Source organism: Girardinichthys multiradiatus, chromosome 10, assembly GCF_021462225.1.
Source record: "Girardinichthys multiradiatus isolate DD_20200921_A chromosome 10, DD_fGirMul_XY1, whole genome shotgun sequence".
Taxonomy (NCBI): domain Eukaryota; kingdom Metazoa; phylum Chordata; class Actinopteri; order Cyprinodontiformes; family Goodeidae; genus Girardinichthys; species Girardinichthys multiradiatus.
This window is the reverse complement of record NC_061803.1, coordinates 37,937,584-37,962,646: the sequence shown is the minus strand read 5'-3', so window position 1 is coordinate 37,962,646 and position 25,063 is coordinate 37,937,584. Positions and strand designations below refer to the sequence as shown.

The window sequence follows — 25,063 nt, the reverse complement described above, 5'->3', positions numbered from 1 at the left end:
ACGAGACGGCTGAGCTGGGGGGCAACAAGCAAACCCACCCCAGCCTGCCGCCTCTCCCCATGGGCCACTCCAGAGTAGAAGAGAGTCCAGCCACTCTCGAGGAGATGGGTTCCAGAGCTCACCCTGTGCGTGGAGGCGATCCCGACTATTTCTAGGCGATATCTCTCGAAATCCAGCACAAGCTCAAGCTCCTACCCCCCCCCAGCGAGGTGACATTCCACATCCCTAGAGCCAGCCTAAGCATCTGGGGATCGGGCCGCCGAGGTCTCCACCTTTGTCCGCTGCCCAATCCTCTTTGCACCGGTCCCTCACGGTTCCCCTTGAAGGTGGTGGGCCCACTGGGGGAGGGCCTCGCGTCTCTAGTTCGGGCTTGGCCCGGCCGGGTCCCGCGAGGAGCAACCCAGCCACCAGGCGCTCTCCGACGAGTCCCGACCCCAGGCCCGGCTCCAGGGTGGGACCCCGGCTCCGGCGTACCGGGCGACATCACGTGCCTCGATTTGGTAGTCGTCATGAGGGGTTCTTGAATGCAGATGCACAGTGTCCCTTAATGTTATTATCAGCCACAGTTCTTGACTTCTGCTGTTATTGTCACGACGGCTGTATTTCATTAAGCCTCCTTTGTGAACAGAGGTTATTCTCCTCTGCTGTGTTGCTTGTGGCACACTGGGATTGTTATGCTGCAACACTGCGCATGATCCAGCTGCTGATGTGTTCCATTTCCTCCTGAGGAGTTCTGACCTGCTCTGCTCATCGTTACAATGTTACAGTTAGTAACCTTAGTTTTCCTATTCACAACAACAGGTCTGTTATCTCAGCCTTCTGGACCAGAGATATTTCTTCTCTGTTCTATGATGCACAGGACGCTTGGAGTGCATAATTACGCAGTCAGACGGCTGAGTTTTGTTATTATATGCAAGCAGATGCTTCAGGCTTGTTTGTGGTTTAGATGGACCCAGTGAGGCACAGACTACATCCTACTTCGCCTTTAACCCACAAGCGATAGTTTAAAGGGCGAAGCCTATATAAAATAGAACGTTGGTTACGTAATGTAACCCCATATTCTATGAGTATAGGCACAGCCCTTTAAGCTTTGGGCCTCACTGTGTCCTAAATGGCTGAAGAAAAAAAGGTATTTGGGAGCTGTTTGGGAGCTGTTTTCCCGGTTTCACCGTAATTTATATGGACCGGGATATAGCCCACACAAGAGGAGGGCGTGGACTAAAGTTTTCAGTGCTGCACTGCGTGCGGAGGGATTGACCCACTAGCAAGCTGCGCCTATACTCATAGAATCTGGGGTTACAGTACGTAACCAACGTCATTTGTGTAGAGGGAGAAGAGGAGTGGGGAGAAAACACATGCCTGGGGGGCACCGGTGTATATCACTGTGTGCTTCTTATTTGTCCTGCCATACCTGCAACTAAAATTGAATGTCTCTTGATCACACATTTCAGGTAGGCCCCTGTGCCCATGTACATAATGCCCTTTGGATAATCTAAATGCAATGATTGCTGCCATGTGATTGACTGAGCTGCTATATGTGTTGCACAATTGAAGAGATGTACCTAATAAAGTGGCCATAGAGCAAAATTCCAATATTAGTCAAATAATCAAAGGCAGCAAATGGCATGTTGGCTCACCTGATCAAGCACAGTGGAAACAGGCAGCTTCTGCAGGTTCTCCAGGTGGGAGTGGAACAGGTGAGTGTGTGTTAGAGTCACCTCTAGCAGGGCCTCTATGATGTAGCCTATGGTGCAGTCATCTGGAAGGCGAATCTTTTCTGCAGTGCTGATGAAATTTCCCAAACTGAAACCACAAAATATTAAAACCAATTTCCAGGGTTAGAGCAGCTTAACCTCCACACGTTGAATGTTCTGTCCAGTGTGACCCAACTACTGACTGGAGCTGTATGTGCAGTGATTTAGAGGCTTAAAAACAGCACACAAGCCTGCTAAAAGAGTATAAAGGACCCATTTTTGTCAAGACCACATTCTACCTGATAATACTCAGCAGGACTAGATGCAGCGGTCACACTGGGATTACATATTCCAGAAATTCACCCTGTTTTTTCAAGGACCAAGCTGTCTTAAATGGATACTGTGTTGTTTTAACAGGACTGTGTGCAGTGCTACCCAGACCTGATCCAACAGTTCCATTGTGCTAACCTCCATCATTCAGAACAGCTTGAACATCTAGACACCAAGTATGTCACACCCTTTCTCTTCACTGGTCCCGACTGGTGCGTAAAGGGTTGAGGTTGTTGTTTCCTAGATATGGCTGGGTTCTAAGCTCTAATAATAGATCATGCCTAAAATTTTACAACTGCAGAGTAAGGGGTTAAAATTACTTTATTGCAATTTTAAGAGCAGGAAAACTATTAACTTACCTGGCCCAGGGGCTCATTTTCAGAGCCAGTCCTCGGCTGATGCAGAATCCTGCTCCACCTGTGGCGAACCAGAACTTCACAGAATCCTGAAATAAAGAAGAAAATGGCAAATCAGCCAACTGCTACAAAGCTAAAAGTCTAAACAGACAAGATGTGTAAGAGTGTAACCGTACTGTATTCATAAGGTGTGGATGCAGCTGGAGCCAGAGCTACAAGATCTAGGACATGTGTCACAACTGTGACATTCCTGGTGTCAATCCACTCCTGAACCAGAGCAAACGTCAAACGTATCTTTCCTGGGCTAAGAAGGACCAGAACCAGACTATTGCTCAATGGCCCAAAGTCCTCTCGTTAAATAAAAGTAAATTCTGCATTTCACTTGGAAATCAAGGTTGCAACATCTGGAGGAAGACTGGAGAAGCACAGAAGATATTTGGGGTCCAGTGAGAAGTTTCCACAGTCAGAGATGATTTGAGTAGCCATGTCTTCTGCTGGTGTTGGTCCACCGGGTTTTATTAAGTCCAAACTCAGAGCAGACATCTACCAGAACATTGTAAAGCACTTCTTGCTTTACTCTACTGAAAGGCTGGTTTGATTTTCCAACAGGACTTGGTACCGGCACACACTGCCAAAGGTACCAATACCTGCTTTAATCGGAAAGGTATCACCAGACCAGGACCCCATAGAGAAACTATAGAATATCGTCTAGAGGAAGATGAGAGGCAATAGAACCAATAATGCAGATGACCTGAAGGCCACTATCAAAGAAACCTGGGCTTCCTGAACACCTCAGCAGAACCACAGGCTGATCCCCTTCATGCCACGCTACATTGATGGAGTAATTCATGCAAAAGGAACCCAGACCAACTACTGAGTGCAGATACAGGACAGTGCATGGGCATTCTCCTAAGAAGACCAACATCTGCAGTTCTCCTTACCTGTATAGGTATAGACAGAAAGCTGATACTAAAGGTAAAACAGCTTTCTGTCTATAAAACAGCTGTCTGTTTTATAGACAGAAAGCTGTTTTACCTTTAGTATCAGCGGAGGATGACAGCTAGAGTACCTGACAGAAACAGGAAAGATAGATTTATGCAAGCATCTGGACTAATGAATTTAAAATTCTCAGACAGGCTTTGGATTTGAAGGTCCATCTGTGGTGGTATGGGACCCCTGAAGTGATTATACATGTGAGTGTACTATAACACTGAGGTCAATCATCAGAACCCATGCACTCCCACCCAGAACAATTGTTTTTTAATGAAGTCCTTACTTATATATCCAACACAATGCTCATCTGCACACATGACCAGATCAGATCCCAGTTTATTTATTGTTCAGTGAGAGCAACAGGAAACTGCAGACTTACGGTTCCATCACTCTTTACCCTCTCTGCAGCCTCTATAGGGTGATCCAGACTGGGCCGCCCAAGGTAGATGTCTTGACTGTGGTGGTATGAGGACAGTAGTCGCAGCAGACTAGGCAGGATTACATAGTCGTCATCATCCACATGACAGAACCATCTTCAACAGACACACAAACCATCAGCAATATGTATTATTATAATAATAATTAACCTTTATTTATCCAGATTAAACCTCAGAGAGGTTTAAAATCTTTCCCAAGAGGGACCTGGCAGTACAGCAGTAAGAATCAACCATTAGATACATACAGTCATGTGCATGCATGTAGTTTTAAAAGCCGAAATATCACCTAATAAAAGCATGACTGACTCAAAAGCAGCAGTAGGTAATAAAGTTCTTTTTTTGTGGTCTTAACAGTGCTTTCAGCTCACCAAGTGTCATTAGCTCCGTCAGTTTGGACTCTTGCTGAAATTCCTTCCAGGCTGAGGGGACAGCGTATCTAAACACTCTCTGTTCTAACTCTAGGAACAGACATATGGAGCATGGTCCATTAACAAGGTGTTGGGCCTAGCCATAAGAGCAGCCAGGAGTAGAAGAGTTTGTCCTAGGATACACTAAAAGGAGCTTGTCTGTCTGGGAACAGGAAGTGAAGGATGACCACATGTAACCTGGGTCATTAGTCTAAATACATGTCAGCATCAACAGGATCATCAGTTTATTTCCTCCTTGCTCACGGTGGAAGATACACGTGTTTTCTCTCCCTCCCTCCCTGCTGATCCCTGCTTCTGCTTTTTGTCTGTATTTTTCTCAGACCCTCGCTTTGCATATCCTCCAAACTTGTAAATTATGGATTTGGTCAGCTGGTCTTTCAACGTAATTGATGAAATGTTTTCGACGGGAAGACAGGGTAAAGGAGAACCCTCTTGTCCAGACGGGACGTTCTTCTCTGGATACACAATGGATTCTTGGCAGCCATGGAAGATTGTGTGCCTGACTACAGTGTTGATCAAGGATGTAGAAGATGTGTACATATTTGAACTTTTGATAACAGGATTTCTCCTTTTTGGAGTTGGTGGTTACCTGGCTTATCGAGTGATACGCAAAATGCGGGCGGCTGTTCAAAATCTTCCAAAGCTGCCTGCGATGTTGGATGGAGTCTGTAGAGCAATCAACACTCAGACTGAAGTGTTAAGAGAGCAGAATCGCAAGCTGGACACGATTCTTGAATAGAATCGTAGCCTCGCAGCGGCTGGACTCAGAGGTTAAAGGATAAAATCTTGGAGAAGTTGTACGCTCGAGATCTGCGGAAAGTACCAGAGATTTGACTATTTGGATTCACAATTGAGACATACCAGTAAAACTCTTAAGGTAGTTGGAAATTCACAACTGCCTGAACCACAACATTTATTGATTTTCTAAATCTGGTGCCCCAATGTGGCCTTGGCAACTTCTGCTAACTGGCCATCGACAAAATATCTCCTGGATGTTAAATAAACAGGACGCTCTTCCCCAGCACTCCCCTACCAGCTGTGTGCCGATAGGACTATATATATATAGATCCCGGATACAAGCGGCTGAAATGAGCTTCTTCCCTTAGAGATAGGGTGAGGAGCTCGGCCATCCGGGAGGGGCTCGGAGTAGAGCCGCTGCTCCTCCACATCGAGAGGAGCCAGTTGAGGTGGCTCGGGCATCTATACCGGATGCCTCCTGGACGCCTTCCTCGGGAGGTGTTCCAGGCACGTCCCACCGGGAGGAGGCCCAGGGGACGGCCCAGGACACGCTGGAGGGACAATGTCTCTCGGCTGGCCTGGGAACGCCTCGGGCTCCCCCTGGAGGAGCTGGAGGAGGTGTCTGGAGAGAGGGACGTCTGGGCGTCTCTGCTGAGTGTGTTGCTTACCCCTGCTGAGGTGTTTTGTACTGTTTCACTCTATTCTGCTAAGAATAGAGTCTGAAATATGATTTTTTTTCCTCCTATCTTACTTTACCTAAATGTGTGATTTCATTACTTTTCATAGATTTTCAGATTTCTCAGAAGGATTACCAGCAAAAGCCAAATATTATTAGTATTTGAAAATTTGACTACAGCTGTTTTTACACCAATGACCAGAGATTGCTCGAAATACTGGGCGAGGAGGAGGAGTAGCAACCATCTTTCAGTCCGATTTATTGACTAGTCCCAGACCAATCAATGGCTACAACTCTTTTGAATATTTAATCCTTAGTTTTCCTCATCCAAATTGCAAAGCACAGTTTTCAGACCTTTAATCTGACTTAGTGTTAAATACAGATAAGGTTATTATAGTGGGGGATTTTAACATTCATGTTGACACTGAAAGTGATAGCTTAAATATAGCCTTTAATGCTATCTTAGACTCAATTGGCTTTGCACAAAACATTAACAAACCTACCCACCTTTGTCTTCATTCTCTGGACCTTGTGTTGACATATGGCATTGAGTGTAAATACATAACAATATTTTCTCATAACCCTGTCCTGTCTGACCATTTTTAATAACCTTTGAGTTTAATTTAACCGAGTACTCCACACCTGAAAGAAAATTTCATTATAGTAGATCATTATCAGACAATGCCTTAACAACCTTTAAAGAATCTGTTCCACTTTTTCCTCATTATCACAGAAAAACACAGTGGAGAGCAATCATTTTGTTTCTTCCCTTCACAAATTGATTTTCTTGTTCATAGTGTTACTTCATCATTGCGTGGTGCATTAGACAATGCAGCCCCCTTGAAAAAGAAGTTAATTATTCATAGGAGGCTAGCTCCCTGGTTTAATTCAGAGCTGCATACTTTAAAGCACGTTAGAAAATTGGAGAAAAAATTACGCTCTACACACCTAGAGGATTCCTATTTAATCTGGAAAAATAGCCTACTGTTGTATAAAAAGACACTTCACCAAGCTAGAACAGCTTATTTCTCATCATTAATAGAAGAGACCAAGGATAATCCTAGGTTTCTCTTTAGTACAGTTGCTAAACTTACAAAGAGTCATTGCTCTGTTGATTCCCTTAGCTCTCAGCAGTCATGACTTTATGGGATTCTTCCAAAATAAAATTGATTCTATTAAAAAGAAAATCTTTGACATACTCCCGAAGATGATTACTTCATCCTCAGCAAGTGAGTCCACAGTGGAAGTAACTGTAGAACCTGATCTGTGTTTGGACTGCTTTGATCCTGTGGAGCTTCCTGAGTTATCAGAAATATTAGCTTCAACTAAACTCTCAACTTGTATTTAGACCCAATCCCAACCAAATTATTTAAGGAAGTGCTCCCTCTGATTACCAGCCCCATTTTAGATATGATTAATTTATCCTTAGTAAATGGATATGTACCACAAGCTTTTAAAGGTAGCTGTAATTAAACCTTTACTTAAGAAACCTTCGCTTGATCGAGATCACTTAATAAATTACAGACCTATATCCAATCTTCCATTCTTATCTAAAATTCTTGAGAAAATAGTTGCTAATCAAATGTGTGAGCATTTACACATCAATGACTTGTTTGAAGAGTTTCAGTCAGGCTTCTGAGCTCATCATAGCACTGAAACAGCTCTGCTGAAAGTCACTAATGATATTCTTATGGCCTCAGATAATGGACTTGTGTCTGTACTTCTCCTGTTAGATCTCAGTGCTGCATTTGATACAGTCGATCACAATATTCTCTTAGAAAGGCTGGAATATGCTGTAGGGATCAGGGGAACAGCGCTAGGCTGGTTTAAATCCTATTTGACAGATTCCAGTTTGTTCATGTAAATGATAAATCATCTTTAAACTCCAGGGTTAATTGTTGAGTACCACAGGGTTCAGTACTTGGGACAATTCTCTTTACTATATATATTCTTCCAATAGGTAAATTTATCAGGAAGCATAGAATAAATTTTCACTGTTACGCTGATGACACTCAGCTTTACTTATCCATAAATCCTGATGAGCCCAACCAGTTAGATAGACTACAAGCATGTCTTGAAGACATTAAAACTTGAATGAGTTTAAATTTTCTATTTCTAAATTCAGACAAGACAGAAGATGTCGTCTTTGGACCGGAGTCTTTAAAAAAGAAACTGCTTAGTCAATCACTTAACCTGGATGGCATTAAATTGACCTCCGATAATAAAGTAAAAAACCTTGGTGTTATTTTTGATCAGGACATGTCATTTAAATCCCATATTAAAACAGGTTTCTAGGATTTTCTTTCATCTCCAGAACATTGCCAAAATTAGAAATATCCTGTCCAGGAGTGACGCTGAAAAACTAGTCCATGCATTTGTTACTTCAAGGCTGGACTATTGTAATTCGTTACTATCAGGATGTCCACAAAATGCAGTTAAAAGCCTTCAGCTGATTCAAAGTGCTGCAGCAAGAGTTCTGATGAAAATTAAAAAGAGAGATCATATTTCCCCTACTTTAGCTTCCCTTCACTGGCTCCCTGTTAAATCCAGAATGGAATTTAAAATTCTCCTCCTCACATATAAACCCCTTAATGATTTAGCTCCATCATACATCAGAGATCTGATTGTTCCATACGTTCCTAACAGAGTACTTCGTTCTCAGACTGCAGATTTACTGGTGGTTCCTAGAGTCTCTAGAAGTAGAATGGGAGGCAGATCTTTTAGTTATCAGGCTCCTCTCCTGTGGAACCAGCTCCAAGTTTTAGTCCGTGAGGCAGACACCCTGTCTGCTTTTAAGGCTAGGCTTAAAACTTTCCTTTTTGATAAAGCTTATAGTTAGAGTGGCTTAGGTTATCCTGAGCTATCTTCCTTATTTTTTACCTCCATCTTCTTACCTCCCTGTTGGATGGAGTAAGGGAGAGTCAGGTTTAGCCTAAACCGGCTCAGTTATGGTTAAGGTGCAAACACACCCTCCATTTCTGCTACCTGTATGACCCCCTCTCTTTTCCAATTGTTATGGTCAATCTGACAGAGAGAGGTATCCCAATCGTTGTGGTTTTTATTATAACAATGGCCATCAGTGGGCTCTAGATGGACAAACTGTCTACTTTTAAGGCTAGGCTAAAAAAAACTTTCTGTTTTGATAAAGCTTATAGTTAGAGTGGCTTAGGATATCCTGAGCTATCTCTGTAGTTATGCTGCTATAGGCTTAGGCTGCTGGAGGACATAATGACCACTTTCACCCTCTTCGCTACATTCTCACACTACTCTCCAATTTTGCATTATTTGCTGTTATTTCAGCTTTTAACTTTGTTCTCTCTCTTTTCTCTTCCTAGAAGCTACACCTGGCCTGACTCTGTATCTACCTGTGACACCTTCCTGGAGAGGGGCATCGTCCAAGCTTCTGCTGGCAGCAACTTAATGCTCACCCTCTACCGATGACCTACATGGCCCTGTCTTTCAGTGTTTAATCCTTTCTCTCTCCTAGACATGGCAATTGACTAAGCTTTTACTGTGACAAACTCTATGTGCTCTCTTTCAGACTCTAACCTTGAAAACTGGCTCAGAGTTTATCTGTTCTTTCTTTCTAGGTGAAACGACTAAAAGAGGTACAGGGGTTGGACAATGAAACTGAAACACCCGGTTTTAGACCACAATAATTTATTAGTATGGTGTAGGGCCTCCCTTTGCAGCCAATACAGCGTCAATTCGTCTTGGGAATGACATATACAAGTCCTGCACAGTGGTCAAAGGGATTTTATGCCATTCTTCTTGCAGGATAGTGGCCAGGTCACTACGTGATACTGGTGGAGGAAAACGTTTCCTGACTCGCTCCTCCAAAACACCCCAAAGTGGCTCAATAATATTTAGATCTGGTGACTATGCAGGCCATGGGAGATGTTCAACTTCACTTTCATTTTCATCAAACCAATCTTTCACTAGTCTTGCTGTGTGTATTGGTGCATTGTCATCCTGACACACGGCACCGCCTTCAGGATACAATGTTTGAACCATTGGATGCACAAGGTCCTCAAGAATGGTTCGGTAGTCCTTGGAAGTGACGCGCCCATCTAGCACAAGTATTGAGCCAAGGGAATGCCATGATATGGCAGCCCAAACCATCACTGATCCACCCCCATGCTTCACTCTAGGCATGCAACAGTCTGGGTGGTACGCTTTTTTGGGGCTTCTCCACACCGTAACTCTACCGGATGTGGAGAAAACCGTAAAGGTGGACTCATCAGAGAATTCATGTCTCACATTGACCACAGCCCAAGATTTGCGCTCCTTGCACCATTGAAACCGACGTTTGGCATTGGCATGAGTGACCAAAGGTTTGGCACATTTAATTCTGCCGTGATTTGGGCAGAATCACGGCCCAAATCACGGCAGAATTGGTTTTATGTTTTTTGGATACAATCCGGGTTAGCACCTGAACATCCCTTTCAGACAGCTTCCTCTTGCGTCCACAGTCAATCCTGTTGGTTGTGGTTCGTCCTTCTTGGTGGTATACTGACATTACCCTGGATACCGTGGCTCTTGATACATCACAAAGACTTGCTGTCTTGGTCACAGATGCGCCAGCAAGACGTGGACCAACAATTTGTTCTCTTTTGAACTCTGGTATGTCACCCATAATGTTGTGTGCATTTCAATATTTTGAGCAAAACATTGCTCTTACCCTGCTAATTGAACCTTCACACTCTGCTCTTACTGGTGCAATGTGCAATCAATGAAGACTGGCTACCAGGCTGGTCCAATTTAGCCATGAAACCTCCCACACTAAAATGTCAGGTGTTTCAGTTTCATTGTCCAACCCCTGTACATCCATTAACATTTACTTTTCCCTCCTATAGAAAGGACTCCTGGATCAGTGCTTCTTTGTTCTCTTTGTGTCTCTGCTCTGTTCTCTCAAACCCCCAGTCGGTTGTGGCAGATGGCCGGTCACACTGAGCCTGGTTCTGCTGGAGGTTTCTTCCTGTTAAAAGGGAGTTTTTCCTCTCCACTGTCGCTTCATGCATGCTCAGTATGAGGGATTGCTGCAAAGTCAATGCCAGTGATTGTCCACTGTCTTTACATGCTCATCCGGGAGGAGGGAATGCTGCAAGTCACTGCCTGGATGCAACCTGCTGGGTTTCCTTAGACAGAAAAACTTTTTATCCAATTTGAATAAATAACTGAACCTGACTGCACTGTTCAATGATTAGGATTAATTGGAATTCAATTCAAATCAATTCAAAAATACTTTATTAATCCCAAAGGGAAATTAAATTTTGTTGTAGCTCATTATGAAGGTTTCTTCAAAGAGCCGTTGTAGATGCTGATGGCTGTGGGCAGGAAGGATCTCCTGTAGCGCTCCGTCTTACAGCAGATCTGAAGAAGCCTGACTGAAGATACTCTGTTGTTGTAGGACAGTCTCATGAAGAGGATGCTCAGGGTTCTCCATAATGTTCTTCATTTTATGAAGAATCCGTCTTTCCACAATGATCTCCAGAGGTTCCAGAGGAGTCCCCAGAACAGAGCCAGCCTTTTTTATCAGCTTGTTGAGCTTTTTTAAGTCCCTGGCTCTGATGCTGCTTCCCCAGCAGATGATGGCAGAAGAGATCACACTTTCCACAACTTATAGAAGATATGCAGCATCTTGCTGCAAACACCAAAGTACCTAAGCTTCCTGAAGAAGTACAGTCTGCTCTGTCCCTTCTTGTAGATGGCTTCACACTTGCATCTCCACTCTAGTCTGTTGTCCAGGTGAACACCGAGGTATTTATACTCCTCCACCACCTCCACCTCTTCTGTGGATTGGTGAGAGTACAGTCCCCTGTGGTGCTCCTGTGCTGCTGACTACCTGGTTAGACTCACAACCCTTCAGTCTCACAAACTGTGGTCTATTTGTCTAGTAGTCTTTGATCCAGGAGATTGTTGAGGCCTCCACCTGAGTCTTCTAGAGTTTCTTACAAAGCAAATCAGGTTGGATTGTATTAAATGCACTGGAGAAATCAAAGAACACGATCCTCACAGTGCTGCTGGCTTTGTCCAGATGACAGTGGGTTTGTTGAAGCAGGTGTATGATGGCATCTTCAACTCCAACTCCACAGCGATAAGCAAACTGAAGGGGGTCCTGATGGTTTACTGTTTGCTTACTCAGGTGGGCCAACAGGAGTCTCTTTAGGACCTTCATGATGTGGGATGTCAGTCATTGAGGACTGATGGGTGAGTTTTCTTTGGTACCGGAACAAGACAGGAGGTCTTCCACAACACCGGAACCTTCTTCTGGGCCAGGCTAAGGTTGAAGAGGTGCTGCAGAATCCCACAGAGCTGCTCCGCACAGGCCTTCAGGACTCTAGGGCTGACATGATCTGGACCTGCAGCCTTATTCCAATTCAGTCTCTCCAGTTTCATCTTCACTTGACTTCTTGAGACACACAGGTGGAAGGGGGAACCAAAGGAAGCATCAGCATCTTCTGATATGGTTGAAGGCAAACATGTAGAAGCAGAAGGGTCTAGGGCTGAGGTGGAAGATAAAAAATTTGAGGTGTTACTGGACAGCTGTGGGTCCTGTGGGTCAAAGGAGGGTGGAATGTCTGTTTGGCTGTGAGCAGGAGAGGATGATGCGAATCTTGTTTCTGAACTGAACCTATTGAAGAATGTGTTCAGTTCATTGGCTCTGTCCAGACCTTCATTGGTCTGATCATCCTTCTGCTTGAAGCCTGTGATCTTCTTCATCCCTGTCCACACATCTCTGATATTGTTTTGCTGGAGCTTGCTCTCCAGCTTCTTCTTGTACATCTCCTTGCTGCCGCTTATCTTGACTTTAAGTTGCTTCTGTAAACTCCTCAATAATTCTCTGTCTCCCTCTCTGAAGGCTCTTTTTTTCTTGTTAAGCAGGTCCTTCAGGTCACTGGTGATCCAAGGTTTGTTACTGGGGAAGCATCTCACGGTTCTGGAGGGGATGATGTTATCCACACAGAAGTTTATATAGTCGGTTACACACTCAGTCATGGCATTGATGTACATACATTGATGAATGTGTGTACCTGACTTTTGTAAAGTGCCTTGAGACGACATGTGTTGTGAATTGGCGCTATATAAATAAACTGAATTGAATTGAATAGATTTTTAGATTTCTTATAAGGATTCATAGATTTTTAGATTTCTTAGAAGGATTGTATTACAACAATTTCATACCAGTAAAAGCCAAACATTATTAGTACTTAAAACATTTGGACCTACCAGTGACACAGCTTCTCTAGTTAGACTTCAGTGAGTGCCCATGACTGTTACTATTTGAATGATGGGACCACAGCTGCGTCATACCAGCGACCTCAAGAATTAATATTGTCATTTTTCTTCTAGCACAGGATGAATTCCTTACCACAGAGGACTTAATGATCTAATTACCTCTATTAGAAAGATTGGATTAGAACCACCTCTTACCAGTAAACTCCCAAGGATTATTAATGTCATTTGATTTGTTTTACTGTGTTTGATTTTCTGTATCATTGTAATGTTTTTCCTCATGTACAGCGCTTTGAGTGCCTTGTTGCTGAAAAGTGCTAAATAAATAAATTTGACTTGTAAGGTTCCAACATGCTGTCATATGCAATTAATTAGAATATGCTTATAGATGAGGCCTGTTTGTCAGATTAAACAAACTTTTTGAAACAACTTTCAAGCAGCTAATAAGACCACATTTCAGTATTAAAATTTTTTTTATGGTCTGATGTTATATTCTAATTAGAGCTGAAACAACTAATCGATTTAATCAATTAAAATCCATCCATCCATCCATCCATCCATTGTCTTCCGCTTATTTGGGGTCGGGTCACGGGGGTGCAGCCTAAGCAGAGACCCACACTTCCCTCTCCCCGGCCACTTGGGCCAGCTTGTCTGGGGGAATCCCAAGGCATTCCCAGGCCAGCCGAGAAACATAGTCCCTCCAGCGTGTCCTGGGTCTTCCTCCTGGGCCAGGTAAGACGTGCCCGGAACACCTCACCAGGGAGGCGTCCTAACCAGATGCCCGAGCCACCTCAACAGGCTCCTCTCGACGTGGAGAAGCAGCGGCTCTACTCTGAGTCCCTCCCGGATGACTGAGCTTCTCACCCTATCTCTCAGGGAAAGCCCAGACACCCTGTAGAGGAAACTCATTTCGGCCGCTTGTATCCGTGATCTCGTTCATTTGGTCATGACCCAAAGCTCATGACCATAGATGAGGGAAGAACGTAGATTGACCAATAAATAGAGAGCTTCGCTTTTTGACTCAGCTCTCTCTTCACCACGACAAAGCGGTACAGCACCCTCCTCATTTTCCCTCATTCGTTAACAAGACCCCAAGATACATGAACTCCACCACTTGAGGCAGGACCCCCCCACCGCTCAACCCGGAGAAGGCCCCTCGACCCTTTTCCGGCTCAAGACCATGGCCTCGGACTTGGATGCACTGATTCTCATCCCAGCCGCTTCACACTCGGCTGCGAACTGCTCCAGTGAGAGCTGTAAATCACGAGCTGATGAAGCCAATAGGACCACGTCATCTGCAAAAAGCAGAGACGCAATCCTACGGCCACCAAAACGGTTCCCCTCAACACCTTGGCAGAGACTAGAAATTCTGTCCATAAAAGTTATGAACAGAATCGGTGACAAAGGGCAACCTTGGCGGAGTCCAACCCTCAACGGAAACGAGTCCGACTTACTCCCGGCAATGCGGACCAAGCTCTGACACCGGTCTTACAGGGACCTAACAGCCCATATCAAAGAGCCTGGTACCCCATACTCCCCGAGTACACCCCACAGGATTCCCCGAGCGACACAGTCGAACGCCTTCTCCAAGTCCACAAAGCACATGTAGACTGGCTGGGCGAACTCCCATGCACCCTCCAGGATCCTGCTGAGGGTGTAGAGGTGGTCCAGTGTTCCACAGCCAGGACGAAAACCACACTGCTCTTCCTAAATCTGAGGTTCAACTATCCTACGGACCCTCCTCTCCAGAACCTCCGAATAGACCTTACCAGGGAGGCTTAAGAGTGTGACTCCCCTATAGTTGGAACACACTATACAGTCCCCCTTTTTGAGTAGGGGGACCACCACCCCTGTCTGCCAATCCAGTGGAACTGCCCCCGATGTACACGCGATGCTGCAGAGTTGCATTAGTCAACACAACCCTACAACATCCAGAGCTTTAAGGAACTCCGGGCGAATCTCATCCACCTCCGGGGCCTTGCCACTGAGGAGCTTTTTCATCACCTCGATGACCTCAGCACCAGAGATTGGAGAGCCCACCCCAAGGTCCCCAGGCTCCGCTTCCTCAGTGGAAGGTGTGCCGTTGGGATTCAGGAGGTCTTTGAAGTACTCCGCCCACAGACCCACAACGTCCCAAGTTGATGTCAACAGCACACCCTCCCCACTGTAAACAGTGTTGGTGGTGTACCAGCCCCCCCCCCCCCCCCCCCCCCCCCCCCGGCCTCTCCAAACTCCTCCCACACCAGAGTTTTTGCCTCAGCAACCACCCGAGCCGCATGCCTCTTGGACTGCTGGTATCCATCAGCTGTTTCCGGAGTCCCACAGGCCAAAAAGACCCGATATGACTCCTTCTTCAGCCTGACAGCATTCCTCACCACTGGTGTCCACCAGCAGGTTCGAGGATTGCCACTGCGACAGGCACCAACAACCTTTCGACCACAGTTACGGTAAGCCGCCTTGGCAATGGAGGCGTGGAACATGGCCCACTCAGACTCAATGTCCCCCACCTCCCCTGGAACGTGTTTGAAGCTCTCAAAGAGGTGGGAGTTGAAGCTCTGCCTCATGGGAAACTCCAGGCAATCCCAGCAGACCCTCAAGATTCGTTTGGGTCTGCCAGGTCTGACCGGCATCCTCCCCCATATCGGAGCCAGGGTGGGTAGTCTGAACTGCTGTTTAGTGCATAAGCACAAACAACAATCAGAACCCATCCCCCCACCCGTAGGAGGAGGGAGGCTAGCCTCTCATTCACTGGGATGAACCTCAACGTATAAGCGCCGAGATGGGGGGCAACAAGTATGCCCACCCCAGCTTGGCGCCTCTCACCAGGGGCAACTCCAGAGTGGAAGAGTGTCCAACCCCTCTCAAGGAGGCTGGTTCCAGAGCCAGAGCCATGTGTCGAGGTGAGCCCGACTATTTCTAGCCAGAAGCTCTCTACCTCGCACACCAACTCAGGCTCCTTCCCCACCAGAGAGGTGACATTCCACGTCCCAAGAGCCAGCTTCTGCAGCCAAGGATCAGACCGCCAAGAAGAAGAAGAAATCAGCCAATAGTTGGTCTTGTTTTGCATGACGTTCCATGCGCATGAATCTATACGCGGCACAAACACATTTGCACTGAGCAAGATGGCAGAGCACGAAAAGGTACGAAAAAACGGGGACAAACGAGAAAACACAAGAATCAACACAAACAAAGAGATCGAAAGTAGGGGAGCACTTCACCCTAGATGCAGTAAAAAGACGAGTGACCTGCAAGATATGCAAAAACGGTCTGGCATGTCACGGAAGCACGACTTCTCTACATGAACATCTGAGACGAAAGCATGTCAGAGTTGAAGCGGGAGAGGAAGAGTCAGCGCGGTTTCAAATTGCACTTTCAATGTGCACTGCACTTTTGAGACAAGGTAGAGACCATAGTTTATATTATTTGCGAAAAAATACTGCCCAACTAAGAACATTCAGAAAAAGAGTAGAATAAAATGTGATTTTCATTTCATGGGCATTTATTTAAATGTATATGTACAGCATGATAAGGGCTGAGATATTTTTGTTAATATGCTATACACTCATTTGTATGGTATTTTACTTCATTTTTGTATTTTATGGCTGAAAATGAACAAATATTTTATACTGTTGAGCTCATTTATTTTTAAACTGAGTTAAATAAATTGCAGTGAACTGCACAATTCGCTTGCTTTCCTTTTTTGTAATGAAAATTTGTTCTTAACTTAAATGGGGAAATAAAGACTAAAAATATTTATAATAAAAACCGTTTAATTGATTAATACTAAAAATAATGACAGATTAGTCAATTATGAAAATAACTTAGTTGCAGACCTAATTCTAATGTTTTCATTGGCTGAAAGCAGAAAATCATCATGATAAACAGAAATTAAGGCTTGAAAACATCAGTCTGGATGAAATTATTCTATATTAAGTGTTCACTCAGTGATGGAGTTACTAGAATAAATTAACCTTTCTATAACATTTTGAATTATTGAATGGGTCTTTGTTTTCATGTAAAAGTTCCAGAGCTCTCAAAAGGACATTAGGTAGGACAGAAGGAAAAAGACAGACAAAATTGTAGGCGGGAAGACAGGACATGAGAACAAAAGACGATATGCAGAACGGAAGGGAAGACAAATTTAAGATTTTAGGTAATAAAGTCTTTAAATACAAATATTTTTCCATACTTATTTATACCTGGAAAATAAAAATTCCAGGCTTTTCCAGGACGGGTAGGAGCCCTGACGTTGTAGCTTTGTTTAGAAACGTTATACTCACTTCTTCTGGGACTCAATGAATTTATCATACTCCACAGACATCTTGCAGCACAGAGCCTGTCGGTTGTGAGCCGCTGAGCAGTTGGTGTTGATGATGTTAGTTGCTGAGAAAGAGAGACCACAGGACAACCCAGAGGAATGAGTAGCTGACATTTTTCTGACCAACACAGACTCAATGACACTCGTTTCTTAATGTTTGTTCGGGCTCCTTACCCGTTTTCTTGTGCAGCTCTTTGTCCTCTCCATCAGTGAAGATGTAAGTCTGAAACACACAAGGACACTGTTAGTGTTTTGCAGCTCACAGCTGCTCTGCTCTGAGGACACAGTAAGGTGCCCTTCTCTACCTTACTCTGCTATTCCTTGTTTGTATGTACGAACTCGGCAATAAAGCTGATTCTGATTCATGTCCTAAGGCTGATGAACAACTATGACGGACCATCAGAACATTTCATACCACCCGCTAAAGGTTAAAGAGGAGATCAACTGCTGATCGTTTATAAAACATTATGACCATCAGCATCTGAAGCCCCTTAAGTGTATAATCCCATCACTTAGCTTGGCTAGCCTACACAACTTCATTAGTTTTGACATGCTGCTGCTAAATGTGTCTGGATGAGAGATGTTACTGTTGGAATAATTTAATATAGATTTATCTTATATTTTCTCCTATTCTTAACTTGACTATTTGATTTTTATAACCTTTCATGATGTTTGTGTGAGTAAAGGATGTATGAGTTGTCTGCAGGCAAAGGTCATAAATGGAGCTGAGAAGGAAGCAGTCGCAGTTGAGGAGGTCATAAAGATGAAGGCTGATTGCACTGAACAGAAGACGCACTGATCTTAAGATGGAGAGACTGTGGAAGTGTGTTGTTGAAAGATAATGGTGTTTATGACCTGTTTACGATGCAGCTGTTGTTTCCCATCCTTAGAGAATGACGTTCTTTGTAATTAGGGACCCCCGAAAAGATAATAAAAAGAGAGGGTCAGACAGATGTTTTTCAGAGCGGTATGAGATTTGTAACTGAAAACATCTTGTCCGTTCTCCTCGCAGCGAGTAAATAACTAATTCTTTGTCTTTCTCTTCTTTTTGTGATGTTATAAGTATTTTAGGTTGTTTAAACCTGACAGTTACAACATAGGCACCACAGATCAGCACCAGAAGGGTACGAAATAAAGTGCATAGAAAAAACTCACTTCTCCAAACAGTGATAACCACAGAGCAGTAAAAGTCAGATCTGGGACAGTCCTTAAATGATTTTCCTTGAATTAATGACTGCAGACATTTAGGTTTACATGTGCATTTATAGCTTCCTTTAACACTGGTTAGGTTCATTCCATCTAATATATAGTTAGAGCGTTCATTAGTGGGTCTGTGGTTGTCAGTAGACTGTTATCAGCGTAGCTATGAAAATTAATGCTATGTCTCCTGATGACACCACAAACAGTTGCACACGAACAATAAAAACAATAGGACCCAAGGTTGAGCCCTGTGGAACACCACGTTTTAGGTCAAAACATTCTGAGATTCAGTTGACCAGGAATGTTCTACTGCTAAGATCTATGACCTGAACCACTTGAGGACAGTTTCAGAAAGTCCAATCTGGCGCCCCTCTAGGTTCAGTTTTACCTCTGAAGTAGGCATACTAGTGGGTACTTGGGCAGCTGGTTTGCTTAGTCAAAAACTATGAATAAAGTTTTTGGATTATTTATAACATTGGAGTTACAGGGTTTTTGGTAAATTATTGATAATTTATTTTTTCTCCATTATCTTTCAGATTTTTAACTGTTTATTTTTATTTGTTTGGTTTTTGCTTTTCTCCACGAAGGTTAAGGTGCCCGTGACATAAAATGTTCATGATAAATCATTTAATGGAAAGGAAACATTGATTAAATATTTTAAACAGTACATTCATGCAACTGAAATGAATGGATGTTGAGATATATGATCATGATTTTCAATAAAAAGCATTTTCAAACTACTCCTTTGTTATTTTGTTGCGCTCTTTTATGACGTCAAAGGGGAACCCCGCAGGTAAACTGACCGCTGCTACAACAACAACACAGACAGCTGCAAAGAATCTGATATTTCTTTAGACATAATTCAGTCACTATCACAGAGACGTAGGGAAGTCAGGAGAACAAAGTCAGCTTTCATCAGATGGCAGAGCACAAGTGCTGCAACCTGCTGACATCAGCCAGAGTCTATTTTTGCCGGATGCTGGAGTCAATATGCATGAATCATACCGCACCACCAGTAAACAGAACCAGCAAAACATCCAGATTTTCAAAATAATTCACTAAAGACGGACTAGATCTTGCTATATTATTAAATACACACATAAATTTATACATACATGTGTATATATTAGAAGTGGTTAATATTAGATCACTTACTGGGTTAACTAAGGTATTATAAACCAAGCAATTAAATGTTAAATGCACCAAATTAAGCAACAAATGAACTCAGGGAACAAAACACGTGAAAATATCTTGATGCATAAAACGAAAAACTGAGCAGTTTAACTTCCACAGAATGAGTTGTTTTGGACTTGCTACCACATTTATCACCGGCTTTTATTGCGCGATCTGCATGTGGTTCTTGGAGCTCCTCTGGGCCATGCACCAGACCGGTCCAGAGGAGATACAGAATCCAGGGTTACAGAAGATATGGCACTGAGTGAAACAACCAGAGTGAGCAGCATGGAGCAGCAGCAGCGGACACAAGAAATTATTCAAGATCTGAAGACACTACCTGGTGTGTCTTTTTTTTTTCCTTTATATTAGAATCTTTAGAGAAACATTTATTTAAATATATAGTATGTGTCTGTAATTTATCTTATTTTAATAATAATAACAATAATTTCGGATAATTAACATATTTTCGGATTCGTAATTAACATTTGTAATGTAACAATAACTGCTGATATCTAAAAGTACTTTTGCAACAAGGAAGTGTACTTACCTGCTGAGCCTTGATCAGTTTAGCAACAGCAGCAACAACCTTTTCACATCAGATGCTCTGAACAGCGTTGCTATAGCCTCTGCTTCAACATTCTTCTTCGTCTGTCAGTTACCCTGACCTCTGACATCATTTCTCTTGAGAATTCAGATATTTCTGGTTCGAAGCAGTTTGCTGAGAAGTCCTCCAATCATAACTAACTGTTCTTGGTGGGACCAGCCCACCTGTCCCTCCTCAGTTTTCCAGCTCTGATCCAGGCAGCTCTGATCCTCTTCACTTTAGAAAACTAGTGCAGACTAACGGCTGCTGTCGTAATATTGCTGCCACAACCAGCAATGCACCGTTTCACCATATTAATGCTCTTTTAACGCAACTTGGCTTCTATCTGAAGAGTTTATCATTGACGCTCAGTGTATGACTGGAGACTTCCCCCTAGATGTCCTTTCTGAGCGACTTTGGACTTGCAAAATTTAACATTTAAATATGCTTATTTTGTGTCACAATTGTCTTTTTTTTTCATGTCTTTAATCCTAATATGTCATTTTAAGGTTTTACAATTATTGGGGCCACAGAGTTAGTGTCAGGATTTATTTTACTGATAAAGTTATTTAAAACCATAAATAACAGTAAGAAGGTTTTTATGGATTTAGACCTCCCCCTCTCTCACATGTTGTATCTGTTTACTTACCGTAAAAAAACATTTGGATTAGCATATGTTGATTTCTTTACTCACAGTAAATGGGTGTTGTACATTGAACTATAGGCAGAAGAGTTTGTATCACTTGCTTCTCCAATAAAAAAAATAAAAAATAAAAAAAAGGTTTTTATGGGATTTAAACCCACCAACAGTAAAATAAACACAGTAATGATCTCAGATGTAGAGGTTAACAGATAAACCAGATGAGGCCTCATCTGTTCTTGAACCCCGGTGTCCACATGGGATGTCCATTAGGGCCGATTCTGGTCTCCATAATGAGGTTAGAGATTATAGAGACAAAGGTCCAGATGGGGAATAAGTAAAAAATAATCCCCAGAAATCAAATTGTAAAGGTTTTCCACTGCATGATACAGAGCTAAGTATTGGCAGAGGTTAGTATTTTCTAGTTGCTCTGGGGGTGCACTAAAGCTTACTGCTGCTCTAGTTTCTAATATCTGGTGGTGGGGTCACAACCAGTTCAACCAAGGCAAATAAATCCATATTGACGGGTTTATGTGGTAGTAATGAGAGCTAATCTCATCAGGACTTAAACAGTAAACCTCTCCCAACATGAGCATAAAATCATAATACCACGGTGTTGCTTTATTTAAGCAGCAGTATGAATAATTATTGCTGGTCTGTTTTAAATCAAAGTGATTATTTTAGAAATTAAGGTTGAAATCAAAACTATTTGATTAACATAATAAAATAACCATTTTATTTTATTCTGTTATATTATGAGAATATTTTGGCAGCAGTATTGCGGTTTCAATGAGTATGTGGATGAGCATGCACAACCTTCATACCTGCATCACCCCTTACCTGTTCCTTGGCTTGGGACACCCAGGTTTGAATCAGCAGGTCCAGTCTGGACCTGTGGTACTTCCTGGTGGTCTTCACTGCGATGAAAATGTCCTTCAACTCCAGCCTGTCAGTGGGCCTAGAACCTGATATTTTCACTTCCACAGCTCTTTTGGGACTGGGACTTTCAGTTCTAACAGGTGTTTTTTGGACTTCTGAAGTCTTACTAAGCCCTGCAGCCAGATTTGTGCCACCAGCACCGATGGTACCACCTGGGAGTTTCGCATGGTTTGACTGCCTTGCTGGAGCAGATTTGTTTTGGGGTCGGGGCTGAGGTGGATCCAGCTGTTGTGTAGGGGACTGGAGGGCTGGGATGAACAGAAGGAGGAGGGAGCAGAAAGCAAGAGAGAACAGGAAGCAGGACTTACTGACACCCACTGATGCTATATGCATCCTGGCTGGCCAATGGGGTGGGTTAATCAGCCTCCAGGGCTGCAGTCACTGCCTAGTGGTGACATCATTCCATCACATGGAAACCTGCAGAGGGCATTTACAACTTTCACTCAAAGCAGCAATTATCCTAGAACAACACAAACTAAGGTGGATCAATCGATGTAATTTATCATGAAAACATTCAATCTGAAAACACTTTGCATTTAAAAGTGTTTGTTCTGCAAGCTGGAAAGTCAGCGACTCAATGCAGTTGCCTGGGCTCACTCTCATAGATGATGGCAATATAAATTTAATTGAACTGCACAGCTTTACAGTTAGGATCTCTCATTGAACCTAAACGACTGAACAGTATAGGTTTTGCTATCTTAAAGAACTGTCACATTAATATTTGAGCATTTTAAGCATATTCAGTGTCTACAGACTCCAGAGTCAAACCTGCAGAGTTCCAGGTCCTTTAAACCCATTTTTAAATGTAACAGACTAAGAAAGGGAGGAAGGACACATTGAAGATCTACAGAATGAAGAATGGAATAATAAAGGTATGGAAGAAGGACGGGAGGAAACAAAGTAGCCAGGATAGAAAGCAGGACATTTGGGAAATTCTTAAAATATTTCTTAAAGTCCATCTTCTTTTTCTATACTTACCCAAACCTGGAAAACACTTAAATCCAAGTCCAAACTGGTTTAAAATGCACAAGAACCCTGTATATAAATAAACTACATTGATTCCATTTGAAGAACAACATTTTATTTTTTGTTAAATCCTATTTTTCTGAAATACATTTTACAATTTTGCTATTTTTCACACCTAAAAAGTGTCAAATGGTTGATATACAGTATACAGAGTAAACAATTCAGCAGAACAATAGTTCATATTTCAATAAAAACAAAGCAGCAAGTGTCACATAATACAGGGACAGACAGCAGGGTCTTCATGACTCTTCTGCTGTAGAGGTCACTGTAAAAGGTGGGAGCTGAATTCTAACTTGAAATATAATCTTGGTAAATTCAACAGCCTAACACAAAGGAAAGATGCTTTAACCAGTCATTATTAGGAAAACATGCGATCAGATTGGTGAACGTTATTATTATAATAATCAAACTTGCAATAAATAAATAAAATGTCTGATTTTTTCTGCTGACAGCTTCTCTGGCTGGTTATTAGACAGCTGAATGTCATCAGCATAAAATAGGGAACACCACAATGTGCTTTCAACACTATGAAGGTTCATTCATCACTCCAAGCAACAGTATCAGAAGCAATGCCATTGATTGTATGTGGATGTAATTATAGAAAAATATAGTCTATGACCCACAGATCAGGTGACTTGGCAAATACTCCAGCATTCAGGGTTTCAAATTAAAACATACCTTCCTCCTGCTCTCCAGCTTTACACATCATAACATAATAATTTAATAATAATTTGGCATTTACCACGTTCTGAAATTTATTCTTATTTATAAACAACTTAGGTTTGCAGAACTGCATCTGACTGAATTGTTATCTAGACTTTCCTTTGGAAAGATCAGACAAAACGAGATGACTGTAAATTATGCACAGCACCACGTTTTTACAAAAACCAACACGGCACATCTGCAGAAATAGGCTACCCCAAATTAGTGTCAAGCACTAATGATTTTGGCTTATTTTGCAGCCACAGGAACAGTGCAGCTGGCAGTGATCAAATCAACTGTCAGCTCCTCTGTATACCAAAGCATTATAGTCTCACAGAAGGATATATGTTGACACCTGATGCCTGATTCATAATTCCCAGAACTGACAGAAGGACAGAGACTAAAGGATGCAGTTCCTACAGAGAGGAAAAAAATGGGTGTGTTGTCTAGCTTTCATTAGTCGGATCAGGACATTAAACTTTGTGGATGTGATGTTCAGATGCAATAAAAACGCAATGGTTAAAATCAGAACACGGTTCTGTGTAAAAGAGGCTTACAGGTGCTCTCTGAGGAGGCATCACTACATACATAAGTCTGCTTCACTTGGTTTTAATGATTTCAGCAGCTGAAACTGTTTGTTTTCACCCCGAGGAACTCCTGGAGGTGGTATTTATCAGCCTAGAATCCTCCTCAATACTACATTTTTTCTTCGTGGCTACTTGGAAGTCAAGCAATTCACTTCCGGCTATTTAAATGGGCCTTTGGAGCCGCGGTGGCATGGCATGATGAGAGAATTTGAATATGCCCAAATATTCCTTGGCCCCGGCGGAGTAAGAATCCTCGGTTTATCCAGATCACCTTTTAGCCTCATCAACTGGAAGTGTTGAAGAACTCTGCACTGAGACATTCACAAAGTGGAAGAAAAAACTTGGAGCTTCACACCATCAACTTACCCTCATATTTTCCATTTGTTTTCCATTGAGAAACACAATGGAGAAGCAGCCGAACCGAATCTTAAATTGCGCGTTCTTTGTGGTTCTGAAGGCAGATTAAGCCAAATCCCTGGTACCAGCTACAGCCGTCTCTTAGTTCCGGACTGATAGCTACAGCCGTCTCTTAGTTCCGGACAGATAGCTGCAGAGGGTTGATTTATTGTCCTGAATGTCCCAAATACATTCCTAAAACTTCGCAGCGACGTCACTAAGGTAAAGCAGATCCTCTTCTTCTGGTGTTCATTGGCGGTTGGCAAAAAAAACTTTAGGTGTGCAGTACCGCCACCAACTGGTATGGAGTGTGGTTCGTGATGGATTAATATCTATATTACATAAGATCTACTCAAATTCTATTAAATAATTTAGTTATTTTTAAAAATCATATGTTAATTTGTATCTGTTTTCTTCTTAATTTCTTTGTAATATATATATTATATTAAACGTTTCTTTAATCTCCTCAAATTTTCTCATAAATCTTTCTATTTCATATTTTGGACGATCTAATATAACATGTTCTATTATTTTTATTTTTCCCACAATGGTCACATTTTCCTGTATTTGTATTTTAAAAAGTCCACTGTTCATTCCTGTGTGACCAA

General features: G+C 42.7%; 1 protein-coding gene across 11 annotated transcripts in view; it reads right to left on the bottom strand.

The window, feature by feature from the left end:
* Positions 1–24,700, bottom strand: part of rfng (RFNG O-fucosylpeptide 3-beta-N-acetylglucosaminyltransferase) — a 37,884-nt gene extending 13,184 nt beyond the window's left edge. For 10 of the 11 annotated variants that reach the window (XR_007039948.1, XR_007039950.1, XR_007039951.1 and 7 more), the window contains exons 1-7: positions 24,426–24,700; positions 21,646–22,161; positions 17,381–17,429; positions 17,169–17,271; positions 3,753–3,906; positions 2,384–2,469; positions 1,638–1,803 (exon numbers count right to left, since the gene is read on the bottom strand). Coding sequence is in view for 1 of the 11 variants with exons in the window: in XM_047376857.1 (XP_047232813.1) it covers positions 1,638–1,803; positions 2,384–2,469; positions 3,753–3,906; positions 17,169–17,271; positions 17,381–17,429; positions 21,646–22,077 (990 nt within the window). In the remaining 10 variants the exon portion in view is untranslated. The remainder of the gene's footprint in view (positions 1–1,637; positions 1,804–2,383; positions 2,470–3,752; positions 3,907–17,168; positions 17,272–17,380; positions 17,430–21,645; positions 22,162–24,425) is intronic. The other variant, XR_007039957.1, reaches the window with a different exon arrangement.
* Between the last annotated feature and the right edge of the window lie 363 nt (positions 24,701–25,063).